The sequence below is a fragment of the Puma concolor genome, chromosome A3 (genome assembly GCF_028749965.1).
Source record: "Puma concolor isolate L17-30 chromosome A3, mPumCon1.1.hap2, whole genome shotgun sequence".
Taxonomy (NCBI): Eukaryota; Metazoa; Chordata; class Mammalia; order Carnivora; family Felidae; genus Puma; species Puma concolor.
In genome coordinates, this window is record NC_141669.1 from 130,236,085 (window position 1) to 130,257,116 (window position 21,032).

General features: G+C 55.2%; 1 protein-coding gene across 2 annotated transcripts in view; it reads left to right on the forward strand.

The window, feature by feature from the left end:
- Positions 1 to 289: 289 nt before the first annotated feature.
- BCAS4 (breast carcinoma amplified sequence 4) overlaps positions 290 to 21,032 on the forward strand; it is a 61,750-nt gene continuing 41,007 nt past the window's right edge. The window contains exons 1-2 of one of the 2 annotated variants that reach the window (XM_086702481.1): positions 290 to 586; positions 16,582 to 16,653. In XM_086702481.1, the coding sequence (XP_086558607.1) occupies positions 407 to 586; positions 16,582 to 16,653 (252 nt within the window). In that variant the 5' untranslated portion in view covers positions 290 to 406. The remainder of the gene's footprint in view (positions 587 to 16,581; positions 16,654 to 21,032) is intronic. The other variant, XM_025932141.2, reaches the window with a different exon arrangement.

The window sequence follows — 21,032 nt, forward strand, 5'->3', positions numbered from 1 at the left end:
CCTGGCTTCCGGGCTTTCGAAAGCTCCCCAGGGCATTCTAAAGTGCCGTGGGGGCTGGGAGACACGGCTCCGCCCGGATTCCAATGAAAAGGGGTGGTCTACACTGGCGGTTCTCAAACTCCGCTGTCTGTAGGAATATCCAGGCGAACTTCAAAAAGTGCTGGTGCTCAGGTCCCAACCTGAGGGACCGTGTGCTGGGCCGGACTTTGGAAGTTTGAAGAGTCCCAGGTGATGACAATATGCAAGCGAGGTTGAGAATCTCTGCTTTACCAGGTGGTGCGAGGGCCGGGCGCAGTGAGCGCCGCGCGCCACTGGGTGGCGCTGCCCCCTCGGTCCGGTGCTCGGGGAGACGCGGGCCGCGTCCGGGTGCGCACCTGCCCCGCCTCCTCCAGGCGGGCCGCGGGGCATGCAGCCGGTCGGGGGCGGGGCTCCGAGGCCGGGACCCGGCCACCGGCTCTCTGGCAGCCTCCGCCAGCTGGACCCCGCCGCTCTCCTGATGCTGCTCCTGGACGCCGACCGGCCGGAGCCCGTGCGCAGCGGGGCGCGCGAGCTCGCGCTCTTCCTGACCCCCGAGCCCGCCGCCGAGGTAGGGAGCGGGGGCTGGAGGTAGGGGAGGTGGGTCGGGGGAGGGGCGGCGGTCTACGCCCTGGCACCCCGCGGGAGGAGAGGGTGGGTGCGGCCTCCGGCGCGCGGGGACCCGAACCCGAACCCTCGTCGTCCCCGCAGCATCCTCGCGCGCCCAACGCAAGGGCCCGAGGCTCCCCGCCTTGCGGAGAGATGACGGCCTGGCGCCACCCAGAGATGCGCGGCAGGTCTGGCCTCTCCCTCTTTCAGCCACAAGGCCCCCCGGGGGCCCAGAGTCGCCTCGCATCCGGACCCGGGCCCCCAGCATCGGCCGGGCTCTGGGGAGGCCGCCCCCCGCCCCCGGTCCTGCCCCCGGCCGAGCGCTCGGCCCGCTGCGCTCAGAGCCGGGTGCCAGTGGCCAGGGAGGAGGCGGGCAGCCTGCGTCTGTGCGGGGAAGTACCAGGCCTTCTCGGTCCTGCTGTTGCTAAGAGGGAAAATACCTCGTCTCTATCTGTACTTTCTATTTTAAAAGCACAGAATAAAAAGTAGATCTGAAACTAGGCCCTTCATCTTCCAGCCGAAGCCAGTCTGTTAACAGTGCCGTGAAAGTTATTTACCCAAGTGCACCAGGAGTTATTTAAGGGTTGAATTCAACTCATTCTCTTTTTAAATCTCAGAAGCAGGACAGAAATACATCAAATACAGAGGGAGCACCCCTATTCCTGCTCTCTGCACCCCGACTCCGGGTCCCCGAGATAACCATCACTAGACATGTGGTGTTGTACCTCACCCGAACCAAACGCTTAGAAAATGCATTTACAAGTGCGGGTGTGCATGTATCAATAATACTATGTATTCGTTTTTACAAAACTCTGCTTGACGTAGTAATACCGTTCTCCAAGTGGCTTTTTCCCCCCCACTCAAAATAGCATGGACAAGTGGGGAGTGACTGCTGGTGATAAAGTACAGGGCTTTTTGGGGTGACGAAAATGTTCTGGAATTAGTGGTGGTGGCTGCCCAACTTTGTGAATATACTGAAAACCACAGACCTGTGCGCTCGTAGAGGGTGACTTTTATGGTATGTGACTTACATCTCAATTTTACAAAATCGCTTTTCATGTCTGAATGTATCCGTAAGAGCCGTCCAATAGAAATATAATCTGAGCCACAAATATGAGCCACTCCTGTAATTTTAAATATTCTGGGAGCCACAAAAAAAAAAAAAAAAAAAAGGAAAAAGAAACAGGTGAAAGTAGTCTCAATATATTTAAAGTAACAGTTCCTCCAAAATATCAATCCCTCCAACATGTAAACAATGACCATGTAAAAATCTTAGTGAGATTTTTACATTCTTTTTTTTTTTTTTTTGGTACTAGGTTTTCAAAATCAGGCTTTTATATTGAACTTACAACATATCTCTCAGTTGGGACCAGCCACGTTGTGAGTGTTCAATAGTCATATGAGGCCGGCGGCCTCCATGTTGGAGACTATGCTCCATCGTTCTTTGGCTTCCCCGTACCCCACAACTAAATGATAATTACTCCTATTTCCTGGGCCTGTTCACAGACTGTGTCGTTGCTCCTGGCAGTGACCCAGGGCTAGGAGGTTGTTTGGTTAATTAAAAAAAAAAAATTGTGGGGCGCCTGGGTGGCGCAGTCGGTTAAGCGTCCGACTTCAGCCAGCTCACGATCTCGTGGTCCGGGAGTTCGAGCCCCGCGTCGGGCTCTGGGCTGATGGCTCAGAGTCTGGAGCCTGTTCCGATTCTGTGTCTCCCTCTCTCTCTGCCCCTCCCCCGTTCATGCTCTGTCTCTCTCTGTCCCAAAAAATAAATAAACGTTGAAAAAAAAAATTAAAAAAAAAATTGTTTTAATGTTTATTTTTGAGAGAGAGAGAGAGAGAGAGACCAAGCACAAGTGGGAGAGGGGCAGAGAGAGAGGGAGACACAGAATGTGAAGCAGGCTCCAGGCTCCGAGCTGTCAGCACAGAGCCCGACGCGGGGCTCGAACTCCCGAGCTGTGAGGTCACGGCCAGAGCCGAAGTCGGACGCTCAACCGTTGGAGGCACCCAGGCGCCCCTTGTTTGGTTGATTTTATAGCTGGGAAAACTGAGGCCCACACGGGATAAGTCACGTCCCGTGGAGGTACCGTAACTTATGAACCGTGCCCCCAGGAATGGGCATTTGGGTTGTCTCCGGGTTTTCACTGGTGTAAGAAGCCTGAGCGTCGTCCTCGTTCCTTCTCTCCCTTGCTCTCAGCAGAGAGATGTCGTGCCCAGCGGCTAGAACTCAGCTTCATTTTGTCTCTATTAGGGACAGCCTTCGAGAGAAACTGCATGCGTTAACTTCATTTTCTCACTCAGGGCTCTCTTTAACTCAGACGCGGGCTGGCTCACGCTCATTTGTAAGGGATGTAATGAACAGCCCAACTCCCTGCAGCTCCGCACGGCAATAAACCCACTCAGAGTGCTTGCTGAACTTTATTTACCGGAAGCAGCAGAAACTGCCGGAGCACAGTCACTTGCAGCCTCTGGTTAAGGCTCAACCCACTGGCAGCTCCCCGCGCTGAGGCTGTTTGCAGATGGGCCAGTGAGCAACCTGGAAAAGGGAGGTCTGGTTTGGGAACAGGACTGGACGGCGGGGCCCAGGAGCGGGGGAGAGCACTGAAACACGCAGGGGCCCTGCCTTCAGGACACTGGCAGACAACAGACACATAACACACAACCCCTCTAGATGGGGTGGTGAGGTAGAGGGTATCTGCGTGAGTCGGGGAGACGAGGGGTGGGGAAGGTCTCTCTGAGGAAGCTGGGACCTGTGAATGTGCAGGGAAGAGGAAGCACAGGGACGTGACTCTGTTGGGGGTGCAGTCAGGGAGGGCTTCCTTGAGGCAGCGACATTTTAGGCTGAGCCCTGAAGTGCGAATAGGAGTTGGCCAGGCAAAGCGGAGAAAAGCATCCCAGGCAGAGGGAACAAAACTTGCAAAGGCCCTGGGGTGGAACGAAGCAGAGTGCGCCTCGGACAGAAGAGCAGGTGGAAGGGGAGCAGAGGGAGGTGCAGCCGGCGAGGAGGGCGGAAGCCGAGCCCGGCACCGTGCTCTGTCTGCCGGGATCAAGGAGCTGCTACAGGGCGGAGGCGTGTTGAAGCTGGTTGGCAGGTGAGTGTTTTACTGTTTCCGGCGCCTTCGGGTATTCTGTTCAGCCAGGTTTTTTGTGTCTTACTTTCTTTTTCTGGTTTGAACTTCCTCTTTGGGGGAGGTGTCAGGGTGGCCTCCAGAAGCTGCTCCAAGATGGCAGGGAGAGGTGTTTGCCTCTTGGGTGCCCTCTGGCTCATGAGGGGAGGGAGCTCAGGGCCCTCTCGAAAGGCTGGGTGCCGATAGCCACCCACGGGTGACTTCCTGGCCAGGCTCTTTCAGAATCCTGTTTGGAACCTGTGCTGGGACACAGGATGGGCTTGGCCCACAGATGAGGTTCATGGCCTAGATGGAAGGAAGTCAAGCCAGCACTTTCTCATGCCCAGGGGCTTTGCTTGAGTGAGCAGAGGATGACAGGGGACAAAACATTTGGGTCTTTTAACCACAGGTGGATTAGATCAGGGTTTGCAAACTCGAGGCGCAGGGGTCGAATCCAACACTGATGTGATTGGATCAGTCCACATGGGGTTGTTTAAATAGGAATTTTCATGAAAAATTCTGAGTTTCTTGTTTATTTAAAACATCAATCTGTTCTTTTTTTTTTTTTTTTAACTTTTTTTATTTATTTTTGAGACAGAGAGAGAGCATGAGCAGGGGCGGGGCAGAGAGAGAGGGAGACACAGAATCGGAAACAGGCTCCAGGCTCTGAACTGTCAGCCCAGAGCCCGACGTGGGGCTTGAACTCACAGACCACGAGATTGTGACCTGAGCTGAAGTCGGACGCTCAACCGACTGAGCCACCCAGGCACCCCTGTTCTTTATTTTATTTTATTTTTTTTAAATTTTTTTTTTCAACGTTTATTTATTTTTGGGACAGAGAGAGACAGAGCATGAACGGGCGAGGGGCAGAGAGAGAGGGAGACACAGAATCGGAAACAGGCTCCAGGCTCTGAGCCATCAGCCCAGAGCCCGACGCGGGGCTCGAACTCACGGACCGCGAGATCGTGACCTGGCTGAAGTCGGATGCTTAACCGACTGCGCCACCCAGGCGCCCCTGTTCTTTTTTTTAAAGTAAGCTCTACACCCAACATGGGGCTGGAACTCACGACCCCAAGATCAAGAATCATATGTTCTACCGACTGAGCCAGTCAGGCACCCCTTAGTCGATAGAGCATGTGACTGTTGACCTTGGGGTCATGACTTCAAGCCCCACATTGGGCATAGAGCTTACTTTAAAAAATAAAACAAGGGGCACCTGGGTGGCACAGTCGGTTAAGCGTCCGACTTCAGCCAGGTCACGATCTCGCGATCTCGCGGGATCTCGCGATCTCGCGGTCCGTGAGTTCGAGCCCCACGTCAGGCTCTGGCCTGATGGCTCAGAGCCTGGAGCCTGCTTCCGGTTCTGTGTCTCCCTCTCTCTCTGCCCCTCCCCCACTTGCACACGTTCTCTCTCTCTCTCTCTCTCTCTCTCTCTCTCTCAAAAATAAACATTTAAAAATAAAAATATTAGCTGATCTGGTAAATGTAGGTCCATGTTTCCGAGTTTGGGCCCCGCTTGTCACAGTCTCCGCTCCTCCCTATTTAAAACAAAATTTTTGTAAATGATTATTTATGTATTTTGAGAGTGGGGGGAGAATACCAAGCAGGCTCTGTGCTGTTAGCACAGAGCCCGATGCAGGGCTCAATCCTGTGACCTTGGGCTCGACCCCACAGTCTTGGGATCGTGAGCTGAGCTGAAATCAAGAGTCGGACATTCAACTGACTGAGCCACCCGGGCGCCCCCCCCTCCCCATTCCTGTACTGAAGCCAGTGTCCGTTATCATTTACCCTTGTGCCTGGACTTTTGATTTTGCTGCTGTCGTATGGGGAGGAAACAGAACAGCTTCTCCCAGCCATGTGTTTCGACTAAAGAAAACCATAAACTAGCCAAAGATGCCTTGAGTTTCTTGAAAAACGTACAAGAGGCTGCTTCTTTGTGAGAGCAGTGGATACTCTGTTATGTCCAACCTGCACGCACCGCGTGTCCCGTCCTCGTGAGCTGCTGGCTTGCTTTCGGCTTTCAGGTTTGGGATGTTCAGATGCCCTGTCTCCAGAGGTAGTTCTGTATTCGTTTACTCCTCGGATCCTTATGGCGAAGCTGCTGTGTGCCAGGCACTGTGCTGGGCCCCGCGGAGAGGCCTGTGGGGCACAGGGGGTGCCTGCCCTCAAGGACTGTGGGTGCGGTCAGGGAGATGAGCAGACCAGTAACCACCAAGCGGAGCAACTACATGGTGATCGGTGCCATGAAGGAGACAGCGGGGGGGACTGTGACAGAGATGCACGGGGAGGGGTGGAAGGAACTGCCAGGCCAAGTTCCAGCGGCACGGGCATGGCCCGAGGGGGAAACATGAGAAACAGAGAGGTGCTCACGTGGGTGGACCTCAGTGGCCAAGGGCAGGAGTGGGCAGGACTAGACCGGGACCTAGGGCCACGGGGAGGACTCTGGATTTGATTCCGGGGTCCTGGCCACGAGCGGGGGTGAGTTGGCCATGAGCAGAGGAAAGACATGATCCGATTTTCAGGCTCACGGCTGCAGGGCTGGAAGGTGCTGGAAGGGCCGCAGGGAGACCACAGACGTGGCTGTCCAAGTGGACGTGGACGTGGACTGAGCTGGCCACATTCCCTGAATCAGAACCTTCCGGGGTGTGAGGAGCCCAGGCCACGGCGGGAGCGTGTTTCTCGGAAAGAAGTTCCTGCCTTTCTCCCCGCGGAGCTGCCCAGCGGTGGAAGGAGCCATCCCTGGGTCAGCCCAGAGCCTTGGCTAAAGGTTCCCTCCACACCAGCCGAGAAGCTTGAAGACAGAGAGGTTCCCAAAGATTGGGAATGACCTCAGTGCTGTCGCACAGGCTGGTGGGTGGCGATGCTTGTGCCCAGTGGACAGGTCCCGGCTGCGGAGCGAGTCAGCTCTGCACAGGAGACTCACGCGGGAGTGAGGCCAGGTGCACGGAGGTGTGCGTGTGCGTGTAACAGCTTAAAAGGCGAAGACACACGTATTTCACACCTCTGTAAATAGGCGTTGGAGCCCCTGTAAATGAAGTTGGAGCAACCACCAGGGGTTGGGTTGCAGCGAAGGCTGAGAGCTCTGTTGGAGCGCGGGGTCCCCAGACTTTGCCGAAGGTCGGGGTCATCGGGGGATCTTCCAGAAAAGATTCTGATGCCTGCGGCCTCTGCCACCCCTGCCCGCCCCCCCAGGTATTCTAATGTCACTGGTGTGGGTGCCCCCTGCCCACGGGGATTCTAAAAGCTCTCCAGCAGGGTTTTAAGCCCGGAGTGACCTGGATGGATTGGTGTGTTGGAAAATCACTGTGGTTGCTGATTGTAGGGGCACCTGCGAGCAAGGCCCGGGCCTGGGGGCCTGGCCTGGTCAACACTCCCCTGGTGATTCCGATGGCCAACCCGGTAGGGCCCACACAGCTCCTCTCTTTTGTGAATGAATGCCCTGTGTCCAGCCGCAGCCCCCGGAGGGACCCTGTCTGTCCTGTCTGCTGCTTTGTCCAGAGGCACTGAGTGACTTCGTACGTATCAGTTAAAGAAACATCCTTTATAGAGGTGCGGACTCCCCTCGTCCTCCTGCTCAGGTTGGGGGTGGGGGGGAACTGGGCCCTGAAGCGACGAGGTGTGGGGTCGGATCTCGGCCCTGTGCTCGGGGCCCCTTCCTGCCTTGTCTGCTCATCTCCCGCGGTGCTGGACGGTCGGATGAGGTGAGCTGCAGGAAACGCTTGGTGCGGGGTCCGGCCCGTAGTTAGCAGGCTGGGAACGTCAGCTACGATTGCTCACTTCCTCATTCTGCAGATGTTTATGGAGCAGGTACTGGAGGCAGACGTCGTGCCAGGCGCTGGGAGGGAGAATACGTGGGGGACACTTCTGTCCGTGGGGACAGAGCGGGTCTCACACTCACTTCTCTACAGTGTCCGGCTGTGGGGGTTTCAGCCTTTCGCCTCCACTTGTGCTGAAGGTCACAAGTTCTCACTCCCCAGCGTGGCCTCCTGCAGGCTGAGAAATCCGGGGTTAACTTCCTGACCTGTGTACATGAGGCCAGCCCTGGATGGTACTTTTTGGTTTGCAAAACACAGTTGCTGAGCCCGGGGTCCAAAGGAACCACGGTCCCCCTAACGCTGTCTTGCGTTCTGAAATTATCCCTTGGTGCAGGTGTGGTGGAAATTTGGCCTGTGGGGTCTTTTAAATTTTTTTTTTTTTTTCCAACGTTTATTTATTTTTGGGACAGAGAGAGACAGAGCATGAACGGGGGAGGGGCAGAGAGAGAGGGAGACACAGAATCGGAAACAGGCTCCAGGCTCCGAGCCATCAGCCCAGAGCCCGACACGGGGCTCGAACTCACGGACCGCGAGATCGTGACCTGGCTGAAGTCGGACGCTCAACCGACTGCGCCACCCAGGCGCCCCCTGTGGGGTCTTTTAAAATGAATTGGAGGGGCGCCTGGGTGGCTCAGTTGGTTAGGTGTCTGACTTCGGCTCAGGTCATGATCTCGCAGTCTGTGAGTTCAAGCCCCGTGTCGGGTTATGTGCTGACAGCTCGGAGCCTGGAGCCTGCTTCGGATTCTGCGTCTCGCTCTCTCTCCGTCCCTCCCCCATCATGCTCTGTCTCTCTCTCTCTGTGTCAAAAATAAACAAACATTTAAAAAAAATAAAAAAAATAAAATGAATTGGAGTTGGTTTTTCTTTTTCTTTTTTTGTAAGTTTTTTTATTTCTTTTGAGAGAGAGAGAGTATCCCAAGCAGGCTCTGCACTGTTAGCGAAATGTGCCCAGTTTTGCTTTTAAAATAAGTTTTGTGGGGCACGTGGATGGCTCAGTCAGTTAAGCATCCAACTCTTGGTCTCGGCTCAGGTCGGGATCTCATGGTTCATGGGTTCGAGCCCCACATCGGGCTCTGCATTAATGGTGATGGCACAGAGCCTGCTTGGGATTCTGTCTCTCCTTCCTCTGCCCCTCCCCTGCTTGTGCGCGCACACACACACACACACACACACACACACACTCTTTCTTTCTCTCAAAATAAATAAATTTAAAAAAATAAAGTAAGTTTTGTTTTAAAAATAAAAAGTGTCGGGGCGCCTGGGTAGCTCAGTCGGTTAAGGGTCTGACTTCAGCTCAGGTCATGATCTCACAGTTCATGGGTTCGAGCCTCACGTCGGGCTCTGTGCTGACAGCTCAGAGCCTGGAGTCTGCTTTGGATTCTGTCTCCCTCTCTCTCTCTGCCCCTCCCCTGCTTACGCTCTGTCTCTCTCAAAAATAAACTATAAAAAAATTTAAAAAATAAAGGTATATGAACATGTCACAAAATCCACAGGTCCCAGTGGCCGTGGGGTGGCACAGAACCCCCTCCTACCCAGCTCTGTTCCTGTCTCTGTCCCCTTCCAGCATGACGGGTCCTTTCCCATCCCCACCTGTTACCTCCCATTTGTGCATCCTGCTTTTTTCACTCAATATGTCTTGGAGATCTTTCCGTATGAGTACGTAGAGAGCTGCCCGATTATTTTTAGCTGCTAAACAGAATCACATTGTCTGGATTACAATTCAGGCAGCCATTCTTCTATAGATGGGCATTTGGGTTACGTGGATCCTTTTATTCTCACAAAGTCTGTTGCAGGAGGAATCTCTGTACCCCTTTTGCATTTGTGCCAACATGTCTGTAGGATAAATACCTGGGGGGGGGGGGGTCCTTCCTGGTTTGCAGTTCCCGCCAGCGCCGCCTGGAGAACCCCTTCATCTGCTCCTCCCCGGGCCTCCCCCCCACCTGCAGCAGGCCCCCGCTCCCTTCCCCCTCGCCCGCCCATTCTGTGCACAGGGTTGAGGCTGCTCTTTCTGCCTCCGGTCAGGCTGGTGGAGGGGCGGACAGCCACCTTGGAAAGACCTTTACTCCGCTGTCATCTGAAGGGGCCCCCGTGACCGCTTTTGGAGAAGAGGTGACATTCCTACTTGCGTGCCCAGGGTGAAGGCAGGCCCCACAGTCCTCGGGCCACTTCATGTTCACCCCCACCGTGTACTCGGGGACCTCAGAGGAAGCCGGGGGGGGGGGGGCGGGGGCAGGCAGCGGCGCTTGGTGTCGGCAAAAGGTGAAAAACCCGCCTGGAACTCGGCGGGGCTGCCCGTGGATGTCCTCTGGCCGGCAGGTAGTTGCCACGTTCTAAAAAGTGGGAGTCTTCTCAAAAAATCCAACGTCTGGCTTCTCTAAAAGTGTTGCTCCAGAAGGTATAGGTCTTCAGTGGCCCTGTCCGTGGCCTGGCTGAGTGGACCTTGTGGTTCCTAGGATTTCCGTGTGTGTGTGTGTGTGTGTGTGTGTGTAAACAGCATTGTGATAGAATTCATATGCCATATACAAGTCATACAATTAAAGTGTACAATTTAATGGCTTAACATTTTTTTTCAATGTTTATTTATTAGAGAGGGAGAGACAGACTGTGAGTGGGGGAGGAGCATGGAGAGAGGGAGACACAGAATCCCAAGCAGGCTCCAGGCTCCGAGCTGTCAGCACAGAGCCCGACGCGGGGCTCGAACCCACGAACCGCGAGATCATGACCCGAGCCGAAGTTGGACACTCGACTGACTGAGCCGCCCAGGCGCCCCTATATGTGCTTGTTTTAAAGATACAAGGGGCGCCTGGGTGGCGCAGTCGGTTAAGCGTCCGACTTCAGCCAGGTCACGATCTCGCAGTCCGTGAGTTCGAGCCCCGCGTCAGGCTCTGGGCGGATGGCTCGGAGCCTGGAGCCTGTTTCCGATTCTGTGTCTCCCTCTCTCTCTGCCCCTCGCCCGTTCATGCTCTGTCTCTCTCTGTCCCAAAAATAAATAAACGTTGAAAAAAAAATTAAAAAAAAACAAATAAAGATACAAATAGGCCAGAGGTGTGAAGGTCACATTCAGCCTGCAGACGGGTTTGTTTGGCCATCGTAGTGTGTTTTAATTTGGGGCGTTAGTTTTGAATTTTCAAACTGGTTTGCGCCAACTCCTGGAGCACTGTCTGTCTTGAACAAAACCGGGTTGGCACGTTTCCACCTGGCTCACTCTGCTGGGGTCAAGTAGCAGCCGCCCTTGTCCGATGGAGAAGGGGCCTCCTGTTGGCCACAGTCCCCAGCTCTCCCTGTTGTCTGTTGTCTCTCTGGCGGGAAGCTGAGTATTAACTTCCATTCATTATCCTGCTTGTGCCGCCGTGGTTCTTAGAGAAAAGTAGAAGGTCTCTTTGAAAAGGGAGAAACGGAAAGTCAACGGCGTGCAGAAAACACATTCCCGTGTGGTGTGTTCGTTTCCTGCCTCGCTTGTGTCCATTCCATTTGAGTGTGGGGACCCTGGTTGGGTCCCAGCTGCAACCGTCTTTTGTATGGGTCTGGCCCCTCACCGAGAGGAACCCAGGGAAATTACTTAGCGGACTCTCCTCCGCTTCCATCTCGAGACAGAGTCTGAGGCTCGTTTTCTCCCGATTTTCAAATGGGAAACCAGGGCACAGAGATGGTCGGAGTGTAGTTAAGACCACACAGCATGACATGCCAGGGTGGGACCGAAGAGTGGTCTAGGCTGCTCTTCTCGGGCTGCAGCTCCTCCAGGAGCTTCCTCCTTCCCTTGCTCATTTTCCCTTCCTCCCTCCCTCCCTCCCTCCCTCCCTCCCTCCCTCCCCCTTTCCTTTCCTGCAACAAATACGCCCTGGGCACCGTATTGGTCACCAAGTGCCGGGTAACAAACTACCCCAAATCTTAGAGGCTGAAAACAACTACCGTATGATGGTGCGGGATGCGTGGTTTTGCGGGTCTGCGGGGCTCGTCTGAGCGCCTCTGCTCCCACGGCACCGGCCGGGCTGAGTCACGGGGCTGCATTCGGCTGGAGGGTTTGCTGCGCTGCAACGTGGCCTCGCTCACGTCGGGCGGTTGGTGCTGGCCGGGGCGCCTCGGTTCTCCTCCACGTGGCCCTTCGTGTCCTGCGGCCTCTCCAGCCGCGTTGCCTGGACTTCTTCACACGGCTCTTGTCCTCCAAGAGGGTGACTCAGATGCCGCAGGGTCTCTTGAGGCTACAGCCGGATGTCACAAAGAGCGGTTTCCACCCATTCTGTTGGCCAAAGCAAGTCACAGGGCCAGGCCAGATTTGGGGGCAGAGTCCGATTGCCCAAAGGTATGCAGATGGGAGGGAATGGGGGGGGGGCATCTTCAGAAGCATAAGCACCCGCTATGTGCCAGGCATCGCCCTGGGCCCTGGGGATGCGGCGGTGAGTGAGAGGCACCAAAACCCCCAGAGCTTTAATTCTGGTGGCAGAAGAGGACAGGACAGGTGAAACATGTAAGATGTTAGACAGGGATGGAGGCTGAAGCCAGAAAGAAGTTGGTGCGGGACAGGGAGTGGGGGAGCCTGCAGGGCCAGGGAAGGCCTCGATGAGGAGAGACGTTTGAGCCAAGGCTGGGAGGAGGTGCGCGGTGAGCTTTGTCCGTGATGGGAGCAGCGGGCGCAAAGGCCCCGGAGTGATGACGCGGTTGATGTGGCTGGTGGGGAGCGGGCTGTAGGCGGCGAGGTCGGAGAACAGATGGAGGGTCCAGGTGGCGTAGGGCTACCGAAGCCTCCATTAGGTGTTTGCTGAGGGAGGTGGGGGGCAGGAGAGGAGTCCTGTTTTTTAATTAAGCTGTAATTCACGTAATGTAAAAAAATTACCATTTTGAAGCGTACATTCAGTGACTCTTCATAAGTTCACTGTGTTGTGCAAACATCGCCGTGACCTCATTCCAGAGCACTCCCCCCTGCCCCCACCAAGAAAGAAACCCCATGACCATTAGCACTCTCCTTCTCCCCCCCCCACCAACCCCAGCCCGTGATCTCCTTTCGGTCTCTGTGCGTTTGCTTCTTCCAAACACTGCCCAGAAAAGGAATCACGTAGTACCTGGCCTTCGTGTCTGGCCTCTTTCAATGTTTTCGAGGACCGTCCGTGTTGTAGCAGGTGTCGGGCTGGCATTCCTTTTCAGTACCGCGTAATATTCCGTACCGTGGATATGGCCCGTGTTGATGGTCCATTCATCACTTGACGGGCCTTGAGTCATTTCCACCTTTTGGCTGTCATGAATACCTCCCAAGTTTTGGTAAGAACACCATGATTTCCGTTCTCTTGGCTCTCTTGCGGGGTCGTAGGGCAACTCCGCGTGTAACGTTTTGAAAGAGCGCGGGACTGCTTTCCGGAGCCGCTGCCCCGTGTCCCATCCCTACCGGCGGCGGGGGAGGGCTCGGGTTCTGACGGGGTCTTTCGGGGGAGGAGACCGAGGGGGGGCCAAAGAGGAAGCAGGGACCGGGGGGAGAGGACAGCGCCCTGTGCCAGGGCGGTGGCACGAGGGGTGGACAGAAGCGGTCGGATTTGGGCCACATTCCGGAGGTGGAGCAGAGAGGATTGGCACACACGGTGGACGGGGTGGGCCGAGAAAGGACGACCTCGAGGATGCTCTCAGGTGTTTGGCCTGAGCAACGGGCCAGTGGCGCCTCCGCTGAGTTGGAGAAGACCACGGCGGGGGGTCTGTTTGTGGGGTTTTGCGCCCATCACTCACGGGTGGGAAGCCAGCCCCACTTTGGGTTTGGGGCCTTGCCCCGCTGGGAGGCTCGGATTGGCATCTTGGGAGACTGAGGTAAGGAAGAAGCAGAGGCCATGATTCCCGCGTGTTATCCATGCCCACCTGCTGTCCCCACCGGCGGTGCCCTGAATGTCACTCTGAGTGAGCCATTTGCTCTTCTTCCCCTGGGAGGGGGACGATTTATGCCCAGGGAGTTGCACAGCATGACGAGGGCATTCATTTTGCTTATGGGCTGGTTAAAAAGGCGTGTGGGCTGCAGCCCGCAGGACTCTCGCTTCTGAGGCCACTTAGGGGATTATCTTGAGAGAAAATTGTCCCGTGAATGATTTGCGGGCGTGGTGGGTTGGCTTATCCTGAGCTCCTTCCTGTTGGTTGGGAACGTCTCGGGGCTCGTTCCTCCTTAGCTGGCCAGTCGGCAAATGCTTTCTCTACCCTCTCCTGCGTTGGGGCACTTGCCCTTGGTACCGGGAGGTGGGGGAGAGGGGGTCGAGACCACAGCCGACAGACGGCCGTAAAGGGGACACGCTGCCCCCTCTCCAAAGAGCCTCTTGGTACTTACAGACTTCAGCTCTGGACTCAGAGTGCTCAGGGTCAGATCTGGCTTCAGTACGTATTAGCTATGTGACCTTGAGCAAGTGACATAAGCTCTCTGGTCCTCCGTTTCTCAGCCCATGGAAGAGGGGCAAGCGGCAGCACCTACTGTATGAAGTTCTCGTGAGCCTCCAATGAAATAAGCCATATATGGCGATTAGCCACCGCTTTTGTTATCTAGGGAGAGAGACACATAAAGCAGCCACTTATTATGCGCCTACTGTGTGTCAGCAGTCTGTCAAACAATTGAACCACCTTTATTACGTGAGGTTAACCTCTTGACAACCCTGCCAAGTGGTGTGGCTTACAGGTGGGCCAACCGAAATGCAGAAGGTAAGCCCTTCAATTAAGGTCTCGTGGTTGGCAAACGCGAAGGTGGCATCTGAACCCAGGGCTGACTGGCCTCCCTCCTGAACACTCGGCCATAGGTTGAGATGTACTTCCTCTCTTTGGGCCCCTCTGGAGAAGGAGGCGGCCCATCCCGCCGGGCCCTGGGCTCTCGTGTCCCTCTGCAGGTTTCGATTCGGCCTGGTGTCTGGGGTTTGTACACCTGCACTCTGGAGGGAGCCTCCGCCCCCTTCTGTGCCCCTCTCCCTCGCCTCTGCAGCAGAAGGAAAGCGACCAGCCTGCCTCTCTCCTGTCCCTGTGGCCTCTCTTGGCTCCTTCTTCCCCTCTTAGTGCCTTAAGGGCAATTTTTTACCGCGATCTTCCTTTTGGGGGGCAGAGAGAACGTCCTGTGAGTCTCTTAGTCCTCTCTCTGCTGTGGTCCCCTTCTCTGTCAAGCCTCCCCCGTTCAGGCCCAGAAATAGTCCCAGCTGTGAGATGAAGGTTCCAGAGTTTAAAATTGCAACTTGGTACTATTTTTACTCCAGCCGGAAAGATGTTTTTCTGCACATTCGTTTATGCTGTTGTGGTAGCGACAGCTCCCGCCGCAGGCAGCAGGCTGTGGCACCTGTATAAACATCTCTCGGGGGACGAGTGGGTGATAAGGGAAGCCTTCAGGTCGGGGGTGGGGGGGCAGGTACCAGGCCTGCCCAGAAATGTCTGGGGTCGCTTCCCTGGCACAGAACGATCTGGCCTGGTAAGCCATGTTCCAGATGAACTTTATTCCTAGATGCCTGGTAATTAAAAACAAATACAACAGGGGCACTTGGGTGACTCATTTGGTTAAGTGTCTGACTTCGGCTCAGGTCATGATCTCATGGTTCATGGGTTTAAGCCCGGCATCAGGCTCTGTGCTCGCAGCTTAGAGCCTGCTTCGGATTCCGTGTCTCCCTCTCTCCCGCTCGTGCTCTCTCAAAAGTGAATAAACATTAAAATAATACATACATACATACATACATACATACATACCAATTGGAATGCCCAGGTAGCTCAGGTGGTTAAGCGTCCGACTTCGGCTCAGGTCGCGATCTCACAGCTTGCGAGTTCGAGCCCCGCGTCGGGCTCTGTGCGGACAGCTTGGAGCCTGGAGCCTGCTTCCGATTCTGTGTCTCCCCCTCTCTCTGCCCCTCCCCCACTCATGCTCTGTCTCTCAAAAACGAATAAACTTTAAAAATAAATAAATAAATAAATAAAACAAACAAACAAACCCCGGCTATTTTTAAGTCACGAAAACAGTAAATACTTGAGGGGAAAAAGGGTTCAAACTAATTTTTACACGAGGGATTTAAATGGGCTTGTAAGTCGGCAGACCCTTTCACGGTCATGTTTGGCTGGGCCTGTGGAGTGTTAAAAAAATTTTTTTTTTAATTTGAGCTACCATTTAAAAATCGGGACATTTTCCAAAAAGTTACAATTTCTGGCTTCTCTTGCAAAATGGAAGGCTCTGGGAGCGCTGAGCGTGTCTACTGATGGCCGCTGGCAGCTGGCTGTTCTAGACTTGGGCAAATGCTCCTCAGATTGCCGCAAGCCCCAGCGAGCTGCCTTACGTCACTCGTTAAGTTACTGCCCAGCCCTAGTACCTCGAGTTGGGGACCCTTCAAGTCTCCCTTGTCAGACCCCACTCCCCATTTGTGCTCCCCAGGGCTAAGTAAACCCTGTTAATAGTGTTGCCAGGTAAAGTCCAGGGCACCCAGTTAAATTTGAATTTCAGATTGAATCATCGTTTAGTGTAAGTACATCCCCTGACTCTGGGCACTTCGGTCTGTGTCATTCCAGGCCTTTCTGTTAAACCGTGTACGTTGTTTGCGTGTCGTCACAAGAATAGGTTTACATTCTACGTCTTCTGCAACTTGTGTGAACCGTCCATCGTGTTTCCCAGGAGGCATTTCTCAGAGTTTGTCAAGAGCAGGCTTTGGGGCTGTGAACTCAAACCTACCGGGGAATCCTGGCCCCACCCCTTGCTAGCTGTGTGCCCTCAAGCAGGGTTACCTGTCCTCTCTGAGGCTCAGTTTCCTTATCTGAACAGCGGGATGGTAAGGGTAGCTTTGTTCTAGTCCTGCTCATATTTATTTATCTCCTCTCCTTTGAACGCTGCCTGGAGTGGATGGGCCGTGGTGGCTTTTCACCAGGCCTCTGTCCACAGGTGTCACGATTGCTGCCTGATCACCACTACCTTAAATGAGGCTATGAGACGTTTTGCAAAGGGAAAGGAGGTCTGAAGGGAACTGGGCAGATAATCCTTAGTTTGCTTAAAAAAAAAAAAATAAAGTGAAGGGCGTTTGTCTCCCTGGAAACCACTTGCTAATCTCCAGGATATTGTCTCTTTTCAGGCGAAGGAGGTGGAGGAGACCATCGAGGGGATGCTCCTCAGGCTGGAAGAGTTTTGCAGCCTGACCGACATGGTGAGTGTCTGCCCGGGAGGAGTGGGTTTAGGCCCAGGCCAGACTCCAGGTCCTTCCTGGAGTTTTCTGGGGAAGCCATTTTGGTGGCGATTTGGCGACCAGAAGGAATGGGGGCAGCAGCCGACGGTGAGAGCAGGACCAGGCGCGCGCACTCTCTCACACGGTCTCTCAACACCAAGGCTTCCTGAGGCGGCCATCTTGATAGTGCCCATCCCCCCCCAGATGGCTCTTATTCCACAGAGGAGCCAGGAGTGGGCCACCAGGTGGCACTCTCGGGCACCGATGCGGGGAGCCTTTCAGCGGGGATGCTAAGACTATATTTAACTTTCCTCAGCTCTGCGCGGTCCGCCAGGCAAACATGGAGACAGCCAGGAAATGGCTTCAGGCCTGCAAGGCCTGGGAGGAGCCTCTTGCCCAGGCTGTAGCCCGAGGCAGGGTTGGGCATCGGGTTCCTTCTCAGATCCTTTCGCCGTCTCTGCTGTTGCCTCTTACTCTGTTTTGTTGGATCAAATCCTCTTGGCTGGGTGGGGGAGATGGTGCCTTAGGCCCAGAAGACAAGGTCTCCACTACAAATTTTGCAAAAATCTCCTCCGGATCCTTGTGTCCCCAGCATTGTTGCCAACCAGGTGTGGGCCCCTGAATAGCAGTGATAGAACTTTCTGGAAGCTCCCAGCACCCTCGGTTTAAGGCCTGAAGGCCCAAAGCGTAGAGCTCCATATTGTGATCAGGACCCGTGTCTCGGCTGGACCCCGTGGGGTAGATTCGTGCGCCTGTGAAGCACGTGTCCGGAGAAGTGTTTCTGAGAGCCCAGGGGAGGAACGGTCACGGCAGCCCTCTACGTTTATTGAACACCTACTTGGTGCCAGGCACAGTGCAAAGTGCGTTTCCCGTATCAGCCCATTTCTCCTTGAAGCAGGCCAACGTGACGGGCACCCCGTCATCCCCTTCATTCAATAGGCCTCCCTTGTGCCACCCTTGGGGACACAACAGTGAACAAGACCGAAGTGTTCCCAAGAGGACCTGTGTGTGTTTCGCTCTTGAGAACCAATTTTCTAGTTTGGGTGTGGGTCCGGGTGGGAGCTGGGTAATGAGACAGACTTTGAACAGCCCGGACAGCCCTTTCTTCATCGCCGGCCATTGGACACCTGCCCCTGACTGGGTGCCGTGGTGAGCCCGAGGATGAGAAGAAAGTGGACCGTGTCTCCCTTCCCTCTGTGAGAGGAGCCCACTGTGTGTGACCAGCGCTGTCATCCAGCGTGGCAGCCCTCGCCTGAAGGTGTGTTCAAGGTGCAAAAGGAGACTGCAAAGGTTTTGAAGAGGGAGGGTCTAGAAGGAACTGGGCACGTGATCCTAAGACTTGATTTGTTTAAAAAAAAAAAGAAAAGAAAGAAGAAGAAAGAAAAGCAGAGGCGTTAGGTTCTGCCTGGGAAATTGGGAAGGCTTCGCAGAGCAGGTGGTGATTAATTCGGGGCTTTGAAGGAGGAACGGAAAGAATTCCGCCGCTGGGGAGGGTGAGTGTCCAGGCAGAGGCACCGGCCCGTGGGTATGGTGTGCTGGGCACAGTGTGGACCGGGGGGGCCCAAAGTCAAAGGGGTAGATTTGGAAGATGGGTGGACTGGTGACTCAGGGACGTTTTGTTCTCAAGTCTCAGCCACCCTCCTCCTTGAAAGGAGACCCACGATCCGCCTAAGGGGCGATCTTGGGGCAGGAGTCAGCCTGGATCGGGAGAGGGGTCGGGCCACCTTGCCTTTGAAACCATCGAGGCTTCCCGTGGTGGGGGAGCCTGTGTGTGTTGCCCAGAGGCCAAAGCGTCAGGCGGTGTGCTGACAAGACCCTCCCCTAACTGGAAGCCTGGAGATGCATTTATGCAAAGGTTTTAATACCAAGATCACACACATGACCCATGGACCCGGTCCCGCCTGCAGATATGTTGGCTGTTTCTGGAAGGAAAAGAAAAAGGAATTCGCTGCTGACATTTATAGAATGTCATGCAAAAAAAAAAAAAAAAAAAAAAAAAAATCAGGGTTTCTGGCTTCTTTTGGAAGAGCAAAGATCTGGCTCCCTTGGGTGCTTGGTCCCACCTGGCCAGCGTCGGCCGGAGTTGTATAGTGGCCGCCCCACTCTGGACAGCGTGTGAGCTCTCAGCCTGTCACTGGCCACTGCTCCTGTGGGGCCCCATGACTCCATGGCCACCTGCCAGGTACGTCTATCCCATGCGCAAATGTTTTGCGGCCGAGAGTATGTTTCTCTGTATTTGGCATCCTACCGAAAAAGGGCAAATGACACCAGACCAAGAGGGTCCTGTGTTTCAAGAAAGGGAAGAGAGTGCGTCTCCCACGGGAGTGAAGACCATTTCTTGTGTTCATACGCAAACGAGCGTGCCTGCGTTAAGAGAATGTGCCTGGTACGATGCTTTTGTGGCCCCTGCAACAGTGCGCGGAGTTACGGAGACCCTCTTGGCCCCGACACTTGATGCTTAGTTTCCCTGGTGTGCCTGCACGCGTGGCAGAGACACGTGTCCAGCTCGGGGCCTCCTTTTCTCTTTTGGTGCAAGCTAGGGATGAGTGGGGGCCTCTGGGGGGCAGGTGATGTCACCCCATGGACGTTGTCCCCAGCCCGCTGCTTTGGCCTTTGGCAACAGTGGTCGAGTTAGAGGCCCGAGAGTGGCCAGGCTCCCTGGTGCATAGCCCAGAGAGAAGCCGCGCCTCTTCCGGGAAAATCAGGCACTTAGGAATGAGAGTCCGGCTTCCTGTCTGATGCATTAAGTCCATTGCCAGCCTGCCCTTGCCCTTGATCACCCTGTGTGACTGGAATTCACCACCCTGTGCCTGCCACCCGTTTGGACCTTAGACGTAACGCTAGCTGCTGCCGCTTCAAGCTCCTGCTGCTGCGGGGTCTCGGGCACAGCAATGCCCTCTCCCTCCGTTTGGTTCTGTCCGCTGCCGCATCAGGCTACCCCAAAAGGCAGTGGGGTGAAACGACCACCCGTTTATTACGTGGGCCAGGGCAGGGCACAGGGGGGATGCGGTTCCTGCCGGGGCGGGGATGTCCGACGTGGCCCTTTCTCCCGCTTGTCTGACGTCTGGGCCGCGAGTGCCGATGGCCGGGCACCGGCTGGTGTCCCCTCTCCCCATGCAGCCTGTCCTCGGGGCTAGTTCGGGCTCCCTTGGCATGGCGTCAGGCCTCCCAGGGCAGGCATTCCGACAGATGGGAAGTGGGAGCCTCCGGGTGTCTGGACGCTTGGGTGTGCCAGTGTCACTTCTGTCCTATTTTACCGGTCAGACCAGTCCCACAGGGCACCCAGATCCAAGGGGAGAGGACACGGACCCTGCGTGCTCACGGAAGGAATGCGGAGGACTTGCGGCCCTCTTCAATCTACCGCAAATGGTACCTGTCTCCCGAGAGTTACCGTGCGGACCGGATGAGGTGGGGATACGCGCTGCCCCTCCCCTGCGGTGACCGCAGCGAAAGTGTGGGCGAGGATGTGGGGCACCGGAAACGCTCGTCGCCTTGCTGGCAGAGATGCAAGAAGGCACAGCCACTTTGGAAACAGTTCGGCAGGTTTTCAGAAAGTCAGACATGCACTGACCCTGCATCCTGGCGACTGTCATCCGAGATGATTACCCAAGAGAAGCGGAAAGCAGAGACCGCAAAGCCTCGCACCCCAATGTTCGCAGCAGCTTTATTCGCGATGCTCCCAGACCAGAAAGAACCTCGGCATCCATCGGCGGTAGAAACGAGGCAATCAGCTGTTGTTTCTTCACACCCTGGCCCTCACGGCGGCGCGAAGGAACAAACTGCACACGACATCAGGGAGGTCTCTCCCGAGCGTGAGGCCCGGGGAAAGAAGTCGGGCACAGAATGCGAGCTGGGGTGGCTTCCGTGATCCGAAGTTCAAAAATATGCAGAACGAGTCTGTGGTGTGATGGGAAGTCAGGCAGTGGTTAGCTTTGGGGGCGTGGTCACGACTGGAAAGAGGCAGGAGGGAGCCTTCCTGGGTGATGGGATGTTCCACACGGTGGCCTGGGTGGTGTTTACCCAGATGGAAACGTGCTCACAAAATACGTCCAACTGCGCACTGAAGGCCCGAGCGCTTTGCTGTACGTCGTTGCCATTCGATTAAAAATAGTTAAAAATAATTGCTGAGCAGGGTGCCGGCTCTGTATGCGGCTCTGCATAAATGGTGGCTCCTGGGGTCAACATCGTCATTACGGAAGCACCGGGAGGTGGTGACAGTGATGAGGATTTGTAAGGCCTTCAGCCCTGTGCCCTCTGGAGTTCAGGCGGCTCATCCGGGCCCTGGGAACCCCCACCCCTGGCAGGGAGCGGACTCTTTCTTCGCTCACATAGAGGGAGAAAATTCCCTGTTGGCCCTGGGC